General features: G+C 37.3%; 1 protein-coding gene across 2 annotated transcripts; it reads right to left on the reverse strand.

Moving 5' to 3' along the window:
* Positions 1-539: 539 nt before the first annotated feature.
* Positions 540-20,623, reverse strand: LOC113070938 (protein FAM135A-like). Of its 2 annotated transcripts, XM_026244285.1 has the most exons (22): positions 20,311-20,623; positions 19,880-19,934; positions 17,339-17,465; positions 13,264-13,343; positions 11,480-11,619; positions 11,301-11,371; positions 10,939-11,112; positions 10,608-10,734; positions 10,192-10,345; positions 8,590-8,667; positions 8,141-8,190; positions 7,455-7,613; positions 7,205-7,278; positions 6,953-7,107; positions 4,394-6,188; positions 3,497-3,657; positions 3,302-3,393; positions 3,007-3,104; positions 2,291-2,442; positions 2,093-2,203; positions 1,897-2,010; positions 540-1,702 (listed from the first exon to the last, which is right to left on the reverse strand). In XM_026244285.1, the coding sequence occupies exons 3-22, from the start codon at positions 17,413-17,415 to the stop codon at positions 1,497-1,499; spliced, it is 4,068 nt and encodes a 1,355-aa protein (XP_026100070.1). In that variant the 5' UTR covers positions 17,416-17,465; positions 19,880-19,934; positions 20,311-20,623; the 3' UTR covers positions 540-1,496. The 2 variants fall into 2 exon arrangements, with proteins under 2 accessions (XP_026100070.1, XP_026100071.1); XM_026244286.1 differs by lacking the exons at positions 8,590-8,667; positions 19,880-19,934; positions 20,311-20,623 and having other exon boundaries at positions 17,339-17,415.
* Positions 20,624-21,840: the final 1,217 nt, after the last annotated feature.

A 21,840-nucleotide genomic window follows, 5' to 3' on the forward strand; every position in this document is an offset into this window, starting at 1 on the left:
TGAATGCAAAATATTAAAAACTATAATAGTATCTCAAATGATACAAACAATAACACTAAGTACAATATGAAACGCATCAAAAGTTTACCAGCATAAGATGTCTTTCATTCCGAGATCTAGTAAACAGTGACATCTAGAGAAGAAAATGTGTCAATGAGCTAATGTGCAACTTTTTTTTTTTCATACAAGGACAGTTTATAGACAGACCAAAAATACAATAAAAGTACCATAGAAGTGGTATGTTTTATAAGAAGTATTATATTACCTTGTATTAATGTGCCTCACACAATGCTTTTGTATGACTTCAGAATACTCATGATATAACACACAAGTCATCTCTTGAAATCAAGTCACAAGTGGAAGACATTAAATTACAAAATGGGACAATTTACAATAAATTTACAACTGAGATTGTAATGACCTATCATTATGGAAATAGCCTTCCACAGGTTTGGAACTATTCCTTTCATTCAAAATAAAAACAGTAGTCCATGAAAACAAAGCTTCTATAAAAAAAAAAAAAAAAGAAGACAAAAAGATTTATTGCGAATACATTTAATGAAATGTGGAGTTCATGTTACAAAACCATTTTAACAAAAACAGGATAATTCCAATGTTTTATTTAAAGTATTTTGCACACAAGCATCAACAAATTCCTCCATAGGAAACTGAACATAAATACTTTCCCACAACTATGTGATCCTATTACTAGTATTTGTGCTGTTTTAAACTGACTAACCCTCTAGCCCATACACCTGGCCCACTGTTCATTTGTTAGCTGTATCCCCTGTAATAAAAAGTAAATACTAACATGCTTAGCGTGCATTTTCTCCACCCAACTCCAGGCTGGGGTTGAGACTGTGCATGAGAATGCAATGGGCATCAGAGACATCATATAAAACCAACACGCGGGTCCAAGGCTGCTTCGTTTCAGCTACAATCATGTTCGTCTAGGTTAAGGAAGCCTTTGACGTTGTAAAAAAAAAAAATTGTAAAAATTCTGTAGTCAAATGGCAATTTCTTAATAGAAAATATGTATTATGCAGTTCAACAAGCCAAACCTAGATACCAAAGTGTTCAAGTGAACATGCTTTTACCATGAAAACGACCTGGATATCCACCCCGAATAAATAGTTCACTCTTTTTTAGCAGCTACACTTCCAGTTCAGCATAAGATCGTTTCAGAGAATGAATTGTTAAATGAAATGGTAAAAATTTAAGTTGTACATAAATAACAATGAAAAAAATAATATCACAAGGAGGTTTGATTTTCTTAATAATGAATAGACGGTTAAAAAAAAATGGCAGTAGAAAAATAAAAACGTTAAGTTCCACATTCACAACAGACTAAACAAAAAAACGAAACCAACAACAGAAATAACACTGATATATTTTGCTTTACCTCCAAGAGCATACTTAAAACCGTGAGGAAATAATAACCAAAAAAAAAAAAACCGGCCGTTTGAAGTGAGGTATTCGCTTCCGATCTAGCAAGGCTACTGAAAAAACTTGAGCCCTGCCACCAGGAAGAACTTTTCCAGGAAAATCTCAGAGTCCAGGACGGCGATGTGGGCTGCCCGGCCAATCAGGGAGTTAGCGGTGTTGGGCAGCGCATGGATGACGTCGTAACGCACCAGGTTGCAGTCTTTGTTCTGAAGCACAGGGAGAAGAAGGTTCTCGATCATCTCAGCATACACTGGACCTAATCACACAAGAAGATAAAGGAGAGAAATATATTGTTAGAAGCAGTAAAGCAATCCTAAAACCTAAGATCTTTATCCTTGCCAAGTATTAACTTAAATTTAATTGACCCGAAACCTTTAGTAGTAAAAGTTATATCGGTTTGGAATGACATGAGGGTAAATAAATGATGAAAACTCTTCCTGTAATTCTCACCAGTCTGTTTGTCCTTTAAGGCTGTTTTACACATCTCGATTCGAGCAGAGTGATAGGGGACGTATCTGTCCTGAAGAGACCCCACCAGCACCACGTTCTTAAAGAACTGAAGACCTGAAACAGAGTTTGAGAGTTTGTATATGGAGAAAATCGAACTAACATCAACATGCCGGAACCAAATTATCATCACACTCACCTGCTTTCTTGCTTAGCTTATAGAGGAAGGTCTGGCGTGGGTCAGAGTGATCGCGACAGGTCAGCTGCAGCAGAGAGCCAGATTTCTTCCACTTCTGCATAAACCACAACCCTGACACAGAGAAAAAACAGAGAAACAGTTTAAAAACAAACGGCTTGTAAACGACTGTTTTCAGAGAACTTCATGAGGAGGGATTACCGGTATTGACGAGGGCTGAGCTGTTGTACAGCGTGCCAAGATGTGGTCCAGACAGAGATAGAAACGTGTGTAGTCTGCTGAGATAACACTTAAACCTGGGCCTCGTCAGCACCGAGCGCACGATCAGATTTCCCAGAGAATGACCCACAAAACTGAGAAAGACAACATAGTGATTCTGTCATCCTAAGGCTAGATGCGCTTTACTTTTGACAAGCTCATATTTTCAAACAGGTCAAATTAAAATTCATTTTAAGATCCAGTGCAAACTGGCATATGCAAACCTGTAAAATTCATTTTAAATTCAATTTATTTGTCATTTTACAGTGCAAAATGGTGCTCATGTGCGCCCCCTATGAGGCCAGAATGCACCATGATGTACATTGGTTTAGACCTCATAGTCTTGGAAGAAAGGGAAGGGGTGAGGGATTCTTTTGGGACAAAGTCGGAGTCAAAAGTTTACCAAAGGTGAGGGCAAAACAGCCCCAGTATTTAAAATGTCCCTGTTGTGAATTTGTGTATGTTTTTTAGTCTAATGTTTTGAAACCACAACGATATTTAATTTATTTAATAGAAATATGCAAGCCCTCAAAATCAACCATTGTGAAATGTCACACTGGACAGGGCCACTAAAAATGTTGTGTGAAAAAACACTGTGATGATTTCTCATATCTGAGTTTTACTTTCTCATTTATTTGGGTTTGATGAAAAGATCTTACCTTATCTTGGAAACTGTGAGGTTGAAGATTTGTATGTACTGCACAATTTCATCCAAAAGTCTGTCAGTCATGGATTCAAAATCAGCAAATGTGTCATTCTTGAATAACAACCAAATAAAATGAAGGTTAATATTTTAAAATATACCACATTTTATATCACATTTATCTTCCAAGCCTATTGGATTTTTATCAGTGATTATACCTTTCAGAAGTACTATAATTTTTTTTTTTAATTTGTATAATACACAATTTATTCTAGAAACAGCCAAAACCCAGTGCTTGTTCTGCAGTTTACCTGATTGCGTTCTGACATTAGGAAATCTATTCGAGCTCCAGGCAAACCGAGCTCCAAATAAGTCTTCACTAGACGCAAATCCGCACTGTTACCTAAAGAAATGGTTTTTATTTTAATAAACATTGATCTGAATCTGTACATGTAGACTCAGGGTTATATATAAGATTTACCAACATTAAGACTGTGACTGCTTACCATCCAGACCATGTACACAAACTATTAAGTGTATGCCCTCATCAGTGTTTTCATCCTCATCCATGCTGAAATATGGCACAGTGGAGGCCAGATGTGCCACCTCGCTGTACAGGAAGCCTGGCAACTTTAGTTGCTTCAGCTCCTCTTTTGCTTGGGCAAACCTAAAGATTGAAACACTCCATCAAACAGAGACAGAAAAAAAGGAACCTACTATCAGGTATAAGTTCATGCATCTACAATCTGCAGCAACATGAACTCATTTAATGCTTCTCCTTTTTATGTACTTCTAATAAATGTCTTAATGCAGAACCAGAATTCCAGCTTACAGTCAATGTGAAAGAGCATTTGAAATATTTTTCAAATCTACAGTTATTTGCTGTAACATTTATTATAATAATTTGCATTAAATTACTGCAAAACATTTTGCAAAGATTATTTAAAGATGGCATTACCTAGAAAAGTAGCCTAAAATAATGCCTAAATAGCTAGCTAGTTATCATTACAATTCACATTAACATATTGATCATATATACATATGATTTCAGGCAAAAATGCAAGTTATTTAAGTTTATTAAAAGACTATGAAGGCAAAGACACTTTATTGTTTGGAATAGCATACACTGGTGTTCAAAGTTTAGGGGCCAGTACTTTTATTGAGGAGGGATGCATTAAATTAATCAAAAGTGGCATTAAAAAAATGTATAATGTAAATTGTAAAAATTTATATTTAAAAAAAGCAGTTCTTTTGAATTTTCTATTCAAACAATCCTGATAAATTGTCTCACAGTTTAAAAACCTTGACCTCTGGCAATATACATATATTTTTTGTGCATGAAAAACTCCAAAACTAAAGGGCAATGGCAAGAAAAAAAAAAAGAACACAAAAAAAAAACTCACGCAGTCATCTGAGCAGTGGGGGCGCTCTTGTACCAGCACAGGTCATTGCTGGTTGGTGCTGGTCCAGAAGGCCGTGTCTCCTGGCCAGCTGAGGGGAGGTATGTTTCCTGGAGCTGTTCCAAACCCAGGTGATCATAAAAAGGGGTCCTTCCCTCTGCTCCCTCATCCTCACACTTTCCTTCATCCCCTGGGAGTCCATTAACATAAACCAGCCCATCTGTCTCCTCGTAGTAACCGTTCTCAATCATCTCATGTTCCTGTTCTTCCTCCTCGTCCTCTTCGTCATTAGCATTGGGGCAAGTCTGAATCCCCAGCGTCACAGCTGCAGTCTCCAATGGGCTGATCTCAGATACATCAGTGCTGGAACGGGAGCCAAAGTAGTTCTCCACAAAGCCTTTCTTCACCAGGTCCGTGCTGCTTGTGACCGATGTACTGGACTGGGCAGCCGTCTGAGGCTCACTACATGCTTCTGGCCCCAAAGGTGCACCACCTGGAACATCGGTCTCACTAGATCCCGCCGGCCTGTCAGGATCATTCGTTTCACAGCGGGGCTGAAGAGCAGAGTCCTCATTGTAAGAGACCAGTCCATCTCGATGAATGACAGAGGATTTTTGCTGAGCTAAAACTCTAAAGCTCGATAACGGGAGGCTGTGAGATTCTCCCGAAAATATGAGGCTCTGTTCCTGAACCAGGATGCTGGACTTTCTGCTAGTGACTTCCGTCTCCACCTCATCATCCGAGGGGAGTGAATTAATGGAGGTGAGGGAAGACTGGACTCCACTGATGCCGCTGGTGCTCTCTGGATTGAGACCCTCCAAGGTGGTGGCTCCTCTGGAGGCAGGGCTAAGCGGAGATGGTCTCTGGTTGGCACTCTGTAGAATGGGCTCTGTAGGTGCCTCCAGGCTAGTATTAGCAAAAGGAGATGGAGAAACGGGTGCTAACTGTGTTGCAGAGCTGGGCTCGCTCTCGATTCCGGAATCTGAGAGCCTGGAGGAAGCTTGAGGAACACATTCACTTCTCAAAGCGGCTCCACAAGCTCTGATGAACGTGGCACCATCCCCAACTCGACTCTTGAACTCAGAGAAATCGGTCTGTGTGATCTCTGGAACATCCCTCTTGGCAGTCGGATCTGAGTGGTGCCGTAAGAGAACGGTGACCTTATCGCCCTGGTAGGGGTCCTTGTCGCTCGGTTTGACATCAATATGTCTGAGCCCAGCGGGTGGATGTGTCGAATCAATTCTGGCAGCTGCGCTTTCTGCGGCTTCTGCTCCAGTACCTGCCTGGGGCCTAGTCTGCATTTGCAAACTCAAAAGACTGGAAAAGCTGTCACTCTGGATACCGGCGTTGCCTTGAATGTCGCAGTGTTTAGTATTCGGAGCACAATGCGTGGTTGCAGTTTCATTCTGGTGGATGTATTTGCCTACATCATCTAGCTCGTCTTTCGGATTGCACGGAGTGTCAACTTCTTTGGACTTGGTGGTCGGTTCACCATGAGGAACCTTCAAGTTCTTGTAGCCTGTGAGGACCACAGAGTCTTTTGAGCTCTGCCTGATAAGCTTCTTTGAATTTTCAGTCTTGGCATTCTTCTTAAGCTTGATAGATTTGGCTTTGGATTTGAGGGGAGGCTCATTCTGTTCAGGCCAAGCTGTGGCAAGGGCAGCTTGCTGCTTATCTGGGTACGGGCCGAGGCCTCCCAGTCCGCTAGCAATGCAGTCCTTTGAGTTGGACCTGTCTGCTTTAGTGGACACAGAGCTGCTCCTGGTGTTGTGAAGACCAAGCCATGGACCATCGCGATCTTCAGGGCAGAAGAAATATGTTAAGTAGTAGTTTAGCAGACTATTTATCCAAAGTGAATAGTCACTTAACTACAGGGACTGTTTCCATAGTGCAATCTAACATTAAAGGGATAGTTCACCAAAAAAATATATATATATATGTTTGTGATAGTCTCCAAAATGGCACCAAAGAGACCTAAAGGAGATTGATTATTGAATAAAGTTATTTTTGTTTTCTCTGCACACTTACTACGTTTCTGGACATTGCTCATGGTAGGATCATTGCGGTCTACGGGAGGAGCAGAGAGCTCTTGGAATTCATAAAAAAAAATCTTAATTTGTGTTCCGAAGATGTACAAAGATCATACAGGTTTGGAATGACATGAGGATGAGTAATTAATGGCAGAATTTAAATTTTTGGGTGAACTTTCCCTTTAAGGAAATAATGGTGAATTGCCTCATAAAGGGTCTGAACCTTTAAGCGTTTTATAACCAAACCACTATGCCACACCTAGTTTATCTTAAAGAGTATTGACTAGCACAAAATCTGACATTTCAAAGGTCTTGTTCCTTTTCACTACATTTAGTTCAGGTGTGTCCAGTCCTGCTCCTGGAGGGCCAAAGTCCTGCAGAGTTAGGCTCTAACCCTTATAAAACACATAACTGAACCAGATAGGTTGGAGTTAAATTATCTGTGATCCTGGTTTTTCATTGTTTTATCCAGAAAAAAACTAACTTTAAATATTGCACGTGTGTGTGTGTGTGTTATTGTTAATGTTATTACCTTCAGTAACTGATTCCAAATATCTATCCTCAAAGATGATTGGTAGGGAGTTCACATCCCCATCAAGATCAGCACATTCAACAGGAAGAGGTGGCAAGGACAAGAAGTAGGAGGAGTTCTTGATAGCTGTGGTCATCTGTTGGTGACTATGAGCACTGTTGAATAAAGTAGTTCATTTGAATTATCATGATAATTCAAATCTTTTCCGTGTGCTAAATAACTACATTACAGTAAAGATATTTGAAGCCGTACTGCAGTTCCTGGTAGGCTAGTGCACTCTGTCTTGGGTGTTCAAGACAAAAGAAAGCTTCTGCAAATCTTTGCACCTAAAAATTGTAAATACAACACAAGTAAAGCCAGAAAAGTACTGTGCACAAACACTCCTAACTATGCAACATCAATTTCATGCATCTTTGGGTTACAAAATCTGTCAGAATGCAATGCATAACACAATGAAAGTACGCGGTTAGAAAATGCATATAATAAAAATCTCAAAACTCACCCGTAGTGTATGGTGCTCCTGGGCCAAGAGCGCAGAGACCCGCTCATTCAGGGACACCACTTCCAGGAAATTCCCCCACAATGCCATGAGCAGAGAGCACAGCTGTGCCAAATTCATGTTCACCAGTTCCGCCAACTCATCTGGGCTTTCTGCCCTTTGCTACAAGATACATACACACCATCATAAATATAAAATAGTGTAGTACAGCATGATGATACCAGCCAATCAACAACCACAGTGGTGGGAGGTATGACCTTAACTTATGGATTGAGTAATGTTACATTACAATAATGGTATATCTCACAATGTATTTATTTTTGCCCCAAATTCACCAATCAAATTACCAAGCTGTAATGCCTATTTTTGTACAATTCAATGAGTTAAGTAATTGAAAATTGATGGATGCAAACTAAAAAATCATCATTATTCAAATTCATTTTATTTTACATTCATCTGATTTGTTGATTCAAATTTCAACCTTTTGGCCTATAACTTAGAAATGAGCAACATTGCTCATAAACTGTAAAATAACCAAATTCTGCTTTACAGATGTAGTCAGATGGTAGCAAGACCCTTCAATAAAGTTCTATAATATTCCATAAAGTTTAATAAAGATATTGACTTGTTTGGGACACATCCTGCTCGGTATTTTTTGCATTAAATGGTACTAACTTCCCTTGACATACCTTGACTTGCTCACAAAGCTCATTAAGTCGGGCCTCCACATCAAGTTCCTCTACAAAAAAGAAAAAAAAAAGACAGCAGAGTGAAAATGTTGGTCCTATAGCAGCAGTATGGAGTGAATGAGAGAGAAGGGTCTGTCTGAAGACCCTGTGATTGACAGCACATGAGAGGGATCTAGAGGATCAACAGCACAGGAAGTAGAAGTCAAAGGACAGAGAATACCAGCAACGTCCAAGCAATAAGACTGATCCCAAGTCAGCCTGAGATCTGAGATACTACTAAAGGAAAGGAGGACTAAGTTGAGTTAAAAGCTCCCTCACTGAAGGGCACTTGCCAAACAAGTGACAAATGTCCAAGGTACAGGGAATGAAAGAAAGAAAGCTAAAAAGACATGAATGAAAGGCAAAAGGCATGTGGAGCAATTTTGAGGGTCGGTTTTGGAGGGACATACCTATGTAGACGTGCCTTTGGCCTGGAGGGTAAGGTCTTCTGAGAACTCGTTCATAAAGGACCTGCATGCTGGGCTTGGCTAGTGGTGGGATTGCACATATAGGCACGTTTAAAACTTTCACTCTCCCCTTTTGCTGTTTGAGCTTAATATGAACCCGTAAATACATGCAATTTCAGTCACTGTCAGAAGCGGAAAGGGATGAGTAGTTTAGCTTTGACTGAGTGAGTGAGTGAGGGTGAATGTTCTGGAGGGAAAGACTTGTTATAGACTAGTTCTGAGGTCCAAACATAGAAAAATAGTTGATTTAAGCATCCACATGCGGGCTCATACATAAGAGAGGGCAGAGGCATACACTATGCAGTTAAATAAACATTAACACGTAAATGTCCAGAACAGCAGTCCTTAAAAAGTCACTAACTAGATCTTCAAGTGAATGGTTGCATTAGTGTAAGTGAGTATTCAGTGATTTGATAGGCTCTGATGAGATTAAAACATATATATTAATATGTGAAAGCAAAAGATCCAAAGCATATACAACAAAACAGATATAGACATATATAACATACATATATACATACACAATAAGCAAAAAATATATATTTTATAAACATTAATATATAAAAGTTTAAATGTAAGAAACATAATCGCTTAAAAAAAAAAAAAAAAAACTGAAAACTGAAAATGATGTCTTTCAGCACGAAGGTTTTCAACATCTCTAAATATACTTCCAAAGGTTCATTAGAGAAGATATTGTATTATATATATATATATATATATATATATATATATATATACATACATACACACACACACACACATTACATTTTCCAACAAGACCTTTTAATTATTCTCCCTGCATTTTAATTCTTACCACACTAATTTCTTATGGTCTTCTGTTCAAAATGTTTTGGATTTTTCCAATTTTTTTCTCTTTTGCTCAACAGGTATGCATTTATTTGGTCAAAATTAAGTAATTATTGTAATAATGTGAAATATATAAAATTTTTATATATTTTCAAATACAATTTGTTTGTGTGATGGCAAATTTCCAGTAATAATTACTCCAGTCATCGCTGTTACACGATTCTTCAGAAATCTTTCTAATTTGCTTATTAAGTGCTCAAGAAACTTCTTTTTTTCTGTTCTATTTTTTTTATTTATCAATGTTAAAGGCATTTGTGCTGCTTAATATTTTTTGTGGAAACCATGATACATTGTTGGATTTATAAGAGAACTATAAAATATTTAAAACATGTTTTTGGTCACGTTTATAATCAATTTCTTAAATCATTTCTGATTAACAATGCATTACAATTTTACAGTCCCCAAATTGTTGGACAGTAGTGTATATTGCTCACCCCTAGAACACATACACACACTGAAGCTCAGCAATTAAACTGGCTTTAGTAATCAAAGTTTGTTAAATTTGGACACTGCAAAGCAAATTAAACCAAAACTTCATGACAACCAGCCACAAAAAAGCTTTATACAGGGTCAAAGACTGAAGTGCAGTGTAAAAATGTTTTAAAATAAATCATTTCAGTCATCCAACTCAGGTTGGAAACAAGACTTTTATTCTCTCAGCTCTGACAGACTACATACCTAGCTCTATGCGCTGGGATGCGGGAAGATTCTTGGTCAGGGAGGTTAAATAGCAGAACAGGCCCTGATATGCCTGCAGCAAGCTAGCACACATGCTCTGGTGCAGGCTGAAGGCGTGCTGTAGGCACTGTTCCGACACCAGGAAGGTTTTGCCCTGCAAATCATGAAAGAGAACTTCATGTCTCACTGACTCTACAATCTACATCAACAGAAGGAGCATTAAAAGTTTTTGCATTACTATGATACCCAATTTTCTTTAGTGATACAATCTTTTGCATTTGAGAGAGAAAAAAAAGAGCATTTAATGTCAATGAAACTTGTGAAATTAATACCTAATAGGGAAGTGTCTAGACATCTCTTTTGCACATTTGGTTGAGTAAGGATATGTGTGTTTGTGTGTGTGTTTGTATTCTTACATCTGGGGACAGCTGCTTGACGTAGGTGGTGCCGAACACCACAGACTCTAGTGTTGGGATGAGAGAGTCTTTGCTCTGTGCCGGAGCGTTACGATTCAACCAGGTGCTTTTGACTGGCCGTGGGAAACTGAGGGGACAAACACTGCAAGTCAAATACAGTATTACACATTTCTACTGCTTTTAAAATAAAGCTACAATTTTAATAGATCATATTTACCCACCCACACACACTGTAAGTTTATTTTATGTCCTGAGAAGCACAGCAGTCTACAGTCTCCACTCGTGACATATTCAAAATGACTACTAGTCCAGTTCTCAGTGTACTGCTGACCTGATTAGAGGCTGATGCAGGGCCACCAGTGATGCATGGATTGTGGCAGAGATGACAGACAGGTGGAAGTAGTCAAACATGATGTTGACGTGCTGGTGGATGCCTCTGTGAAGGCTAAAGTGCAAACGCAGCGTTCGACTGCTGATGCTCTGGAGAGAACTTGGCTCCTCGGGCCTGAACACAGACAAAAACAAACACTTTTATATTTGAAACCACTCTTTTACATTTAGTCTTTTAGCTGACGCTTTTAAAGTGACTTAGTATAGTAACAGTATAATGATTTAGGTAATAGTGTTGTTCAATATCCTAAATCAATATATAAGCAACAGTTAATTTTTTATTCTTTCTGTTATTCTACATACGAGTAGTCGCCATCGGTAAAGAACAGGTCCAAAGACAGCTGAAAGTCCATTTCATTTAAAGACTCTTCCACCTGCAGGGGAAAAAAAGACTATCACCACCCACTAGTGATGCATACAGAGGCAGATTTGATCACTGAACCCTTAGTGTGCGTGTTGTTTGAGTCATGAGATTTGCTTACCTTCTTTGCATCTAGCAGCATCATCACTTTGAATACGAGGGCATCGTTGACTACAATCTCCTCGTTTTTATAAAGGATCTGAAAGGTTTTGCTGCAGACCACATCATCTTGAACTGATGCTGGAAAAGCCAGATCCGAACCTGTGCGAAAACACACATTAGCAGGGCTTTAGAAAGCTTAGAGATGCTTGCTATTCTTCCCCATAAAACTAAATAAATAAAAAAAAAACATAAAAAACAGCCAATTAATTTATCGGAAATAAATATCTGCTGTTATTTTTTCCAGTTTATACCATTCTGCTCTCTGAAAATCTTTCCGCCTTATTTGTGTACATGCAAATATGACGTGACAAAGCACCAACACAAGTTTGACATCAATGGAGTTAATGTCAAATTTATTTAGTGTGCATCTGACTGTTACCCATGTTAACCAACATTACACATGCTTTTCAAACACAAAGTTAAAAGACTGCCCTCATACTTGTATTAGGAAAGAATCTGAGGAATCACTGGACAGATAATGATGCTTCTCACCACATTTCACCACAGGGTGTAAGACATCACACACTCCAACAGACACAGAGCCTGTTAGAGCACAGGCAAAGATTCTTTCAACCCACTGTGTCAATCACCGTAAGCCCTGAGGTGAAGGTTGATGTAATCTTAAGAGAGCCGAAGGCTAAAGCTGTGAGAACTGTTAGAAAGGGAAGGTAGGACATTTAACCCTCATAACTGAAGATAAGCTGCATTCCTTTGAAATATGCAGCCTAAAGATATCTCTGTAGAGATAAGACTGATAATTTACCTGGCTGAAACATTTTATTTGTCTTTAGAAAATACAGCCTCAACACATACGGATATCTCATTCCAATGGCAAATTGGAATGAGATATCAGTAAAAATAAATTATCCCAAACAATGATACAGAAATCATACGATAGCATTATATGCATTGCAGCATGTGTGCAGTTGAACACATTGTATGCACAACATAGTTTCAAACTCAATTAATCTTGTTCTTAAATTAATACACTTACATATTGTAAATTATTATAAATAAATAGTAACTTTTTAATACTATTATTATATTTGTAATATGTTATAAAAACAAAATTGTTACTAAATAACCAAAATCTCAAATGTCAGCTTTAAGGGCTGGTCACATATTGCGTCTTTGCGTGCTCAAGTTTGTTATTTTAAATGTAGTCGCGTGGCAGGCGTGCCCCTTTAGGAAGAGACACAGCCGTGAAGCGGACGCGGTGGTGCGACACACTCATTTTTTCCAGGCGTGTCCACACCGCATCGAGATAAAAACATTTCATCATGTGACAAGAACCAACCAATCAGCTTCATCCTTCCCATGACAACACTGAAAGCTCAGCCAAGATGAAGGAACAGCTGATCATAGCTGTACAGGGATAGCCAGTTTGGAATAAATTTAGTAGCAGAGCTACTGCAAGCGATTTTTAGTGCTGCAACTGAAACTATTGCTCTTCATGGAGAGTGCAGGTCATGGTTGCTTAGCAATGGCAGATGCCTCCGGAGCGCAAGCGCCCGAACGCATTGGAAAAAAAAACAGAAAGTGGCACGCCTAGCATTTTCCATGCGTTTTTAGGCCATTGACCAACAACTAGACATTTTTAGACAAAAAAATAAACTAAGCACATTGGTTAAATACCAACTGTTTTGTACAAACTAAGGTATTGTTTTGGTTCCTTGATTTATATTTCTGTGGTATCGTGACATGACAGGACATGTTCATTTGAGATGTAAAAAGTTTTTTTACCTATGGGATGCAGCAGACTGGCTTCCAGCCTCTGCGGGATCCGTGGTGGCACCTTCATACTGGCTCGGATCTGATAGAACCTGTCATCACATACAAGAAAACAAGGGTGTTCATGATAAGCATAAGAATTCAAGACAAGCATTATACTTCTTACAGCTGTAAAAATGTATGTCTGCTTTATTACTATAAAAGCCAACACCAGATTTTATTATGGACTGCTATCTAAATGACCCTTTTTGATGATATTTTTCTTCTTACTGTGTGCAGTCCATGTAAGAAAAGCCTGAAGCCCAGTTCAAAGACTTACTTTATGTAAAGGTACAGTAAGGGATTAGAATCTCAAATAATTTAACTATACAGAGTCTAATTCTATTTAATTATTAGTTTTTAGAGAGTTACGTTACAAAAGTCGGTAACACTTTAGAATAAGGTTCCATTAGTTAATGTTAGTTAACTACTTTCGTTAACATGAACTAAGCAAGAACAATCCTTCTACAGCATTTATAAGTCTTAGTTCATGTTAATTTCAACATTTACTAATGCATTATTTAAATCAAAAGTTGTGCTTGTTAACATTAGTTAATGCACTGTGAATTACCATGAACTAACAATGAATAACTGTATTTTCATTAACTAACATTAACGAAGATGAATAAATACAGTAATAAATGTATTATTCATTGTTTGTTCATGTTAATTAATACATTAACTAACATTAACTAATGGAACCTTATTCTAAAGTGTTACCCAAAATTCTTGTATTTCAAATAAATGCTGTTCTACTGTACTTCATAAAAGTAATTTATTACTTAATCCCAGTTTCCTTAAAAGCACAGCTTCATAACTGTCAGACACTAACAATAAATGTTTCTTGAGCAGCAGAGAGATAGTAACTAACAACATTAACTGTTTTTAACGTATTTTTAAACATGAGAATGCAGCCTTGGTGAGTAAAAAAAAACAAACAAAAAAAACTTAGATGGTAGTGCATATTACAAGAAAAAATAATGAATCAAAACAGACTGATTTATTTAGTGATTCAGTGAGTCATTTTAACCAGTGAGTTTGTTTGGTGAGTCACTTTGGGTGACACAAAATTATTCATAACACATCATAACATTAATTTTTTTATTTTATTAGAATTAATATCGCAGTGCCTGTTTTTCCCCTCATAACGATACATTCAGACTACAACTCAGCTAAAGCGTCATTTCTTTTGACCCCACAGATTCAGCAATGAAGAAAACACTGTCAGAATAAAATAATACCATATTCAGCACAGAAAAATTCAGTTTACGAACCAATAACACAACCAAACCTCTTGAAAAAAATTGTTTCCGCATTTTTTTTATTTTTTTTATAAAGAAACTGGTCAGCTTTTCTCCTTACTGTGGTTCTTAGAAAGGAAGAAGCTGCTGTGACATTCAAATACATTTCACAAACCACTCAGTTCCTCATTTCTACTCATCGGAGCTCGGCTGAATAACCCGGACACACTGATCTCATCAGAGAGCTCCAGCACATGGCTGTATCCAAACAGCTCGTATTTATATCCTGTGCTCCATCCTCCCGTGCATTTGCAATGAAAGACGACGTTCAGGCAACCAAAATAGAGCTGCGATTTTCCTTCTGACAAGAATATCATGACATCAAAAGCACACAGAGGCACTTGTGTGGGAGCGAGGAGATATGCAAGAATACAACCGGCTGGCCGGAACACAGATCTGGGAAAAGGAACAAACAACTAGTCCCCCTGCAGGACCTGAAGAAGAGAAAGACGGTTGCGTTGTGCTTCCTGTCGCACAGCTGAGCAAACTCAATGGCTCTGTGTTTTAGTTAGACCCGTGGCGACAATGTCAGCAGATGTGGAATGTTAACCTGAGAATGCAAACTGCTGTGTTGACACCAAACAACCCTACTGAGCACTGACCAAAACCTAGTGTTTCTTCCTTTGCTTTGAAAATGGACTCTTTACATTGCAACATGGAAAGTGTAACGCTGCATAAACGTATGACTACCTTAAAGGGATAGATCATCTGAAAATGAAAATGCTAACATTATTTACTAAACTGTATAATTTTCCACGGAACATAAAACACATATTTTAAAGAGTGTTGGCATCCAAACAGTTTCAGTTCCCACTGACCTCCATTTTATTTTCTATCCACATAACAGAAGTAAATAGTAACTGAGGCCATTTGATCACCGATATACTTCAATATATATATTTTTTTATGTTCTACAGAAGAATTTGTGTAATGTAGTTCCTGTGTCTCAGTCATAGAGCATTGCGTTAGCAGCGCAAAAGGTCATGGGTTCAATTCCCAGGAAACGCATACTGATAAAAAAAATAAAAAAAATTGTATAGCCTGAAGCCTGAATTTACTGTAAGTCGCTTTGGATAAAAGTGTCTGCTAAATGCATAAATGTAAATGTAAAAATGTAAGTCAATTTAAGTTTGGAATGACATTAGGGTGAATAAATGATGACGGAACATTTAGTTTGTGGTAGACTATCCCTTTAAACAACATATTTTACCACAAAACAATTTGGATATCCAGCAAAAATAACTTTATATGCTAGCAACGACCTGTTTTATACTTATACCACCCACCTCTAGTTATATCTAGTGACTGGTTTTGAAATGTGGGCAGCACTTGTAACTCAACTCATACCTGTGCTGAATAAAACTGTGGCTCTTCATAGTGCACAACGGCCTCTATAGATCACATAACAGGAATGGGCCATTAGGCTCTAGTGTGTTGAAATGCCCATGTTTCCATGCTTAGATAAGACTAGGTATGGAGTGTTCAAATACCTGTACCATATGCTGGGTCATTTCAGGTTTCTGGCACATACTGAAACTGGTGCAATCTGCAGTTAACCTCAATTGTATTCTGAGATTGTCTGCTAATAGAAATGGCATCCTCATGTTAAATATGGAAACGCATTTATTTTGTCGTCATCTATGACCTATGCTTACTTTGTGTCCTGCACCATTTGTGCTATAGACATTACTGAAAACTCAAACTGTACAGGCTGGTAAAGGGACAGTTCACCCTAAAATAAAAATTATATCATTAATTACTCACCCTAATGTCATGTCTAACCCATAAGACCTTTGTTCATCTTTAGAATGCAAATTAAGATATTTTTGATGAAATCCATGAGCTCTTTGACCCTGCATAGGCAGCAATGCAACTGAAATGTTCCCAGGCCCAAAAACTTGGGATATTGATAAAAGTCCATGTGACATCAGTTTTTCAACCGTAATTTTGCAACGCAATGAGAATACTTTGTACTTTGTGTACAAAATAAATAAATAAATAAATAAAAATAAAAAACAACATTCAACAATTCTTCTCCAAATCATTATTGAAAGTTCCACAAGCATGCACACATTGCTTTCCTTTGCACATAAAGATAGAGAAACAGCGATGTATTTTGAGGTGTCCCTCTCTGCTAGTCAACTCCGGGAACAACATTAAACTACCGTACAAGCAGACGTGTGACATGCCTGAACAAAAATAATTGAGAGAAGACTCCTAAATTATTAATTCTAAGAAAAGATGGTGCACATTTAGATTAAGAAGCTGAGACGTGTGCCGGCAAGCAATGGCAGGAAGGACAACGAGACTGTAAAGACTATAAAAGAGCGCTACATGTTATTAATATCAGTGAAGATGATCTCATAAAGATTGCACGAATGAAGACGAGAGCTGCAGGCTACAAGTTTCTGTACTGAATTTTACTGTAAAGAAAACAGCTTTATAACAAAACAGACGTCAAGAACATAATATCATTTAACTATTAACTTTCTTATGTATCTTACTACAAACACATACCACCATTTGTCTACATAAACTAGACAAGCTTTGCTCATCCTACATCTTGTTGAGGAGCAGGAGCTTGATAAAACATTGCCAGACTATTCAAACGTTTCCAAATGCAGTTCATTCCTATTCCTGTTGTTTTAGTCATGGCTTCTAACCAAGATCAACCTTGAAAATATTTTATTTGTGTATGCAACCCAACCTGGAATGACACTTTATCCGGTATAAGAACATGTTCTTACCCTCTTTGGAAGAGATCCACATTATAGAACTTGTGGAGCTCCACAGAGAACTCCACTGTGGCCTGGACCTCCGTCATGCTGGATTCAGGGCTGGAGGACGGCCTGTCTCAAACGATCGGCAGCAAAACTGTGGAAAAACAGATAAATGGATTGAACAGTCATGTCATAACACGTTGAAGAACCGGAGAAGAAGTGGGAACATTTCTACAATGAAATATAATTTTAAAAAAATGAAAATGTATGCATACATGTGCAACCAAATGTTACTAACAGAATAACATACTAACTTTTCCAGCTTTGTATGAGAAACATATCAAATATACATTACATGTTTAAAGTTTTTGGGCTAGTTAAAACGTTCAAGTTTTTAAAAGTATCTTATGGCTGTATTTATTTGATCAGAAACACAGTATAAGACAGCAATATTGTGAAATATTACCACAATTTTAAATATTTTATTGACAGCAAAGCTGAATAATATCTCTATAAAATGATTTACTGCTTAAGAAACTTTTCTTATTATCAATGTTGAAAACAGTTGTGCTGCTTAATATTTTTGTGGAAATCATGACACATTTTCAGGATTCTCTAAATAATGGAAAGTTAAAAAAAATAACAAAAAATAAATAAATCTGTTATATCATATGTTCGTCATAATTTTATCCATTTAAAAATGTAATTTCTTAAAAAGAAAAAAATCCTACCGACCCCAAACTTATGAACAGTAGTGCAAGTTTAGTTATAATCATAATCACAAAAGAACCTAACAGGTTTTATTATTTATATTTATTTATTGCATATACCAACTATACCTATGTAATGACTTGAACACAAAACTGAACAATTTCTAAAATACACAACTTTTAACAAATCTCACAAGAGAACAGAATCAGAAAGTGGCTTGTAAGATTACCATTAAGGCGGCAGAATTTTTTTTTTTCCAAAACAAAAGAAACCTCATGCACTCCCACTTCACTAAGCAACTCTGACCCAAGTTCATAAGATGAGTCTCACTACCTCTTGACATTTAAACCCCACAGATATAGCAATGACATTCAAGTCTATTCCTACAGCTTATTCTCAATGCTCTTCATCATAATATCTTTAACCACCTATGCTTATTTTGAATGCTTTCACACACCCCGCAGGTTTTCAGAATGATTCACCCATATTTGCAAGTCACAGTTACAGTACTGAGGTGTGATGCAAGATCCTGACAAGTCCAGCACACTTCAGACGGTTCGATGCAAAGACGGTTCTTCCACTAACCGTGGTTAGCCCCGCGGGGGTCTCTGGAGGATTTATTGTGCTTTGTGGCATCATCGGGGGGTTTTAGCTTTCATTAATACAGATTAGATACCTCAAATGGGAGGCAAACTGCAGTCGCCTATCACATGTAAACCACAAAGTCAAATCAGATCCACCACAGTAAGATTTTCCTTCCAAACATGTGTTAAGCTGGCGATAAGAGCACAGGAGCCCCATCCCACTGTCCAGGCACAAACACAACTAACAGAAAACAGGCATTATTTCTTTAAGGACAGCTACTTTCCTTCCTCTGAGCAGTGCCTGTAAAAATTATGTTAGGATATCAGTGTTGCCCTATAATGCTTGGCATATGTTCATGTCCTTGAATGCCCTACTGTTTTATGCTTTCTTCTGCTCACTCTCTCTCAGATTCAATGACACACGAGTCTAGATCTGAAGTTACCATTAATTTCCTTCAAAGTGAAACAGTTTTTAGCAATAACAACTATTTCGAGATCTACCATGAGCTTAGTGTGCCATATGTTTCTGTACAATCCAAAAGTCTGTTATTTCATCCTTAATATTGTGCTTATCTGCCAAATTCTCAAGATCACATCACAATTCATAGAAATAATTTATGTACACTCTACTGTACATTTTTCAGACTTTTTGGCCTCCAAACCAAATGGCTTCATTTGAATCTATATGATTTATTAAAACGTTTTCAAGCAATCAAGAGAATGAGAGTTCAATGAAAGCTTTCATGTTTTTCTCATACATTAGAATGTGTCCTGTTTAATTTAAAAAAAAAAAATTCCAAGCAAAAAAATGATGACTGTCATACATTTTACCAAGACTTACAGAAAAATTTTTTTTGTCTAGTCTAACAATATAACAAGATATATTGTCAGGCATATTTAGAACAAGAATCATTAGATGACAGTAAAAAGATCAGAGTGAAGCCCTAAAAAAAACTACCAGTCACGTTACTTATAATTTGAAATCTTTACCAAACTTTGCTTTATCCTTCAAACTAGGTTTTACACATTTGTCAGTAAGAATGTATGAGTTATTTGAAATATACTAAAATGTTGTATACAAGTAACGTTACAGGACATAATAAGTATATTGTTTCATTTTTATATAAATATATTTGTCACACAGTGATGTGAGACCGTTATTTCACCCATACTTTTGCGTTTTATTTTCACAAATTGTTTTATATAGCTTATACACACATTATTACATATTATTATTAGTGATTTGATAACATTATTAGTGTAAACGACTCACCCGTCCTTACTCGGTTTAGTATCTTCTCTCCTCATGTCAACTGATAAACAAAACCCTATATAAAAACAGAATAACAATTAAATAAAGTTTCTCAAATAACACATTCATAAACGCATTTGATTACATTTGATAATGCGACTAAACGTTAACCGTCTTATTTTATTATTAATTATATTGATGATCACATTTAAACATTATGTGTTGACACAGCTTTTGTTTTTACTTAATGTCGTGTGAATGTACGTCCTAAAGGGCAGTTAGCGCTAGCGTTAGCTTGTTTTGCTTGTCAAATGACCAGCCTTCACAAACATAACACTATTTGCGTAGGTTAACGGATGTGTTATTAAACCTACAATATGAAATGCAGAAAGAAAAAAAAAACGTTATAGTTTAACAAATATCTGGCTGGTATATAATTTTAAAATACGTACATTTATCCGCTCGGGAATTTAGGCCTCAATCCGCGGGTTCGATTTCAGAGCGATCTAGCCCTCGATGCTCAGATCACCAGGCTACTTAATTCCTCGGCATGCCGTTGAAAAATTCGCTTACGCCCCGTCTTCACAGCAGACTTAAAACAACAGATCGGTCAGACTGGATGGGGGGAAAGGAATCACATCTCCATACGGTCAGCGGTGATAGTCGTAGATCGTAAATATTGTCCAAACTTGTGTCTTGTGTGTTGTAAGAGTGAGTTCAAGGGAGGCGCTCACACAAGCCGGTACAGCACCGGCTCCTAGTAGGCTGTATGATTCCTGCACTTATTATTTATTGAAAATGTTATTCACTTCCTTCCTTATCAAAATGATTCACTTAAGACATTTTAGTTTTCTGAAGGTGCAGGAGAAGACAAATATTATATTAGAAACGATTGTGTTATATTGTTTACAAAACAAAACAGCAAAAAAAAAATACTTTTATATATATATACATTTTTATATTTTATTTTTTTGGTCCCTTGCTGGTCTTGTGCTGGTCTGGACATTTGGGTCCTGGTTTAAAGTAGTTTTGGCACATTTCAGCTGACCAGACTAATGATGACCATAAGGGAAGACCATAAACCATGCTTAGACTAGCAGACCATAACTGGCTGTTTATTGATTGATTGACTGAAGACTTGAAACTCTTTTTTCTATATCATTATATTGTCAAATAAATATTAATAATTAATCGTGGTTTTCTAAACAATAAAACCAGATAATAACAAACTAACCCAATGCATTCACCCAGAAAATTTTAAAGGTGTCAATATTATGTGCATTTCTCATTGTATATTAATTCTGTCTTTGTCCAGTTTTAAACCACAGACAGGACACACACATTGCATTATTTGAAGTCTTGAGGATATAGTTTCACCGCAGTTCCTCTGCAGGGGTATTCAAATATCACCAACTGGTTTATCTGGTTTTAATTTAACATTGTGCACAGCTAACTCTTCTCACAAAGCTGATTCTCCTAGCAATGCAAATATCAATTTTACAGGGGGTTAAACATACTAGTATAAACTAAATTAGCAGTTGGTTACAAAAAGACCGTCATTAGGAGTGAGACAATCCTGTACTTTCTGTTGTGTTCTTTCAAACCTTTTATTCACACGCACGTTTAGCAGATGATTTTACTGATCTGCTATCCCACATAAGAAGGAAGCAAATGTCATGAAACTGCCAAAAAAAGAAAAGTCATAAGTTCTTGAAGGAGCCTGTGGGTACACCATATGTGCTGCCATATGACTCTCTCTCTCTCTCTCTCTCTCTCTCTCGCTCTCACAATGCAATAAGAACATTTCTATAAGCACAGTAAGGTTTAATTTAAAAATGCTGAAACGGAGCAAATCCTGTCAGATTGTGATCCTCCTAGTTTGTTTTGCGTATTGTTTACGTCTGTGGTGCCAATTACCAGCAACACTTATGGGCAAAACTTCCAGTTATGTATTCTATAAAAGATGTTCTTTGGATGCCAGA

The sequence above is a fragment of the Carassius auratus genome, unplaced genomic scaffold, assembly GCF_003368295.1.
Source record: "Carassius auratus strain Wakin unplaced genomic scaffold, ASM336829v1 scaf_tig00005422, whole genome shotgun sequence".
NCBI classification, from domain to species: domain Eukaryota; kingdom Metazoa; phylum Chordata; class Actinopteri; order Cypriniformes; family Cyprinidae; genus Carassius; species Carassius auratus.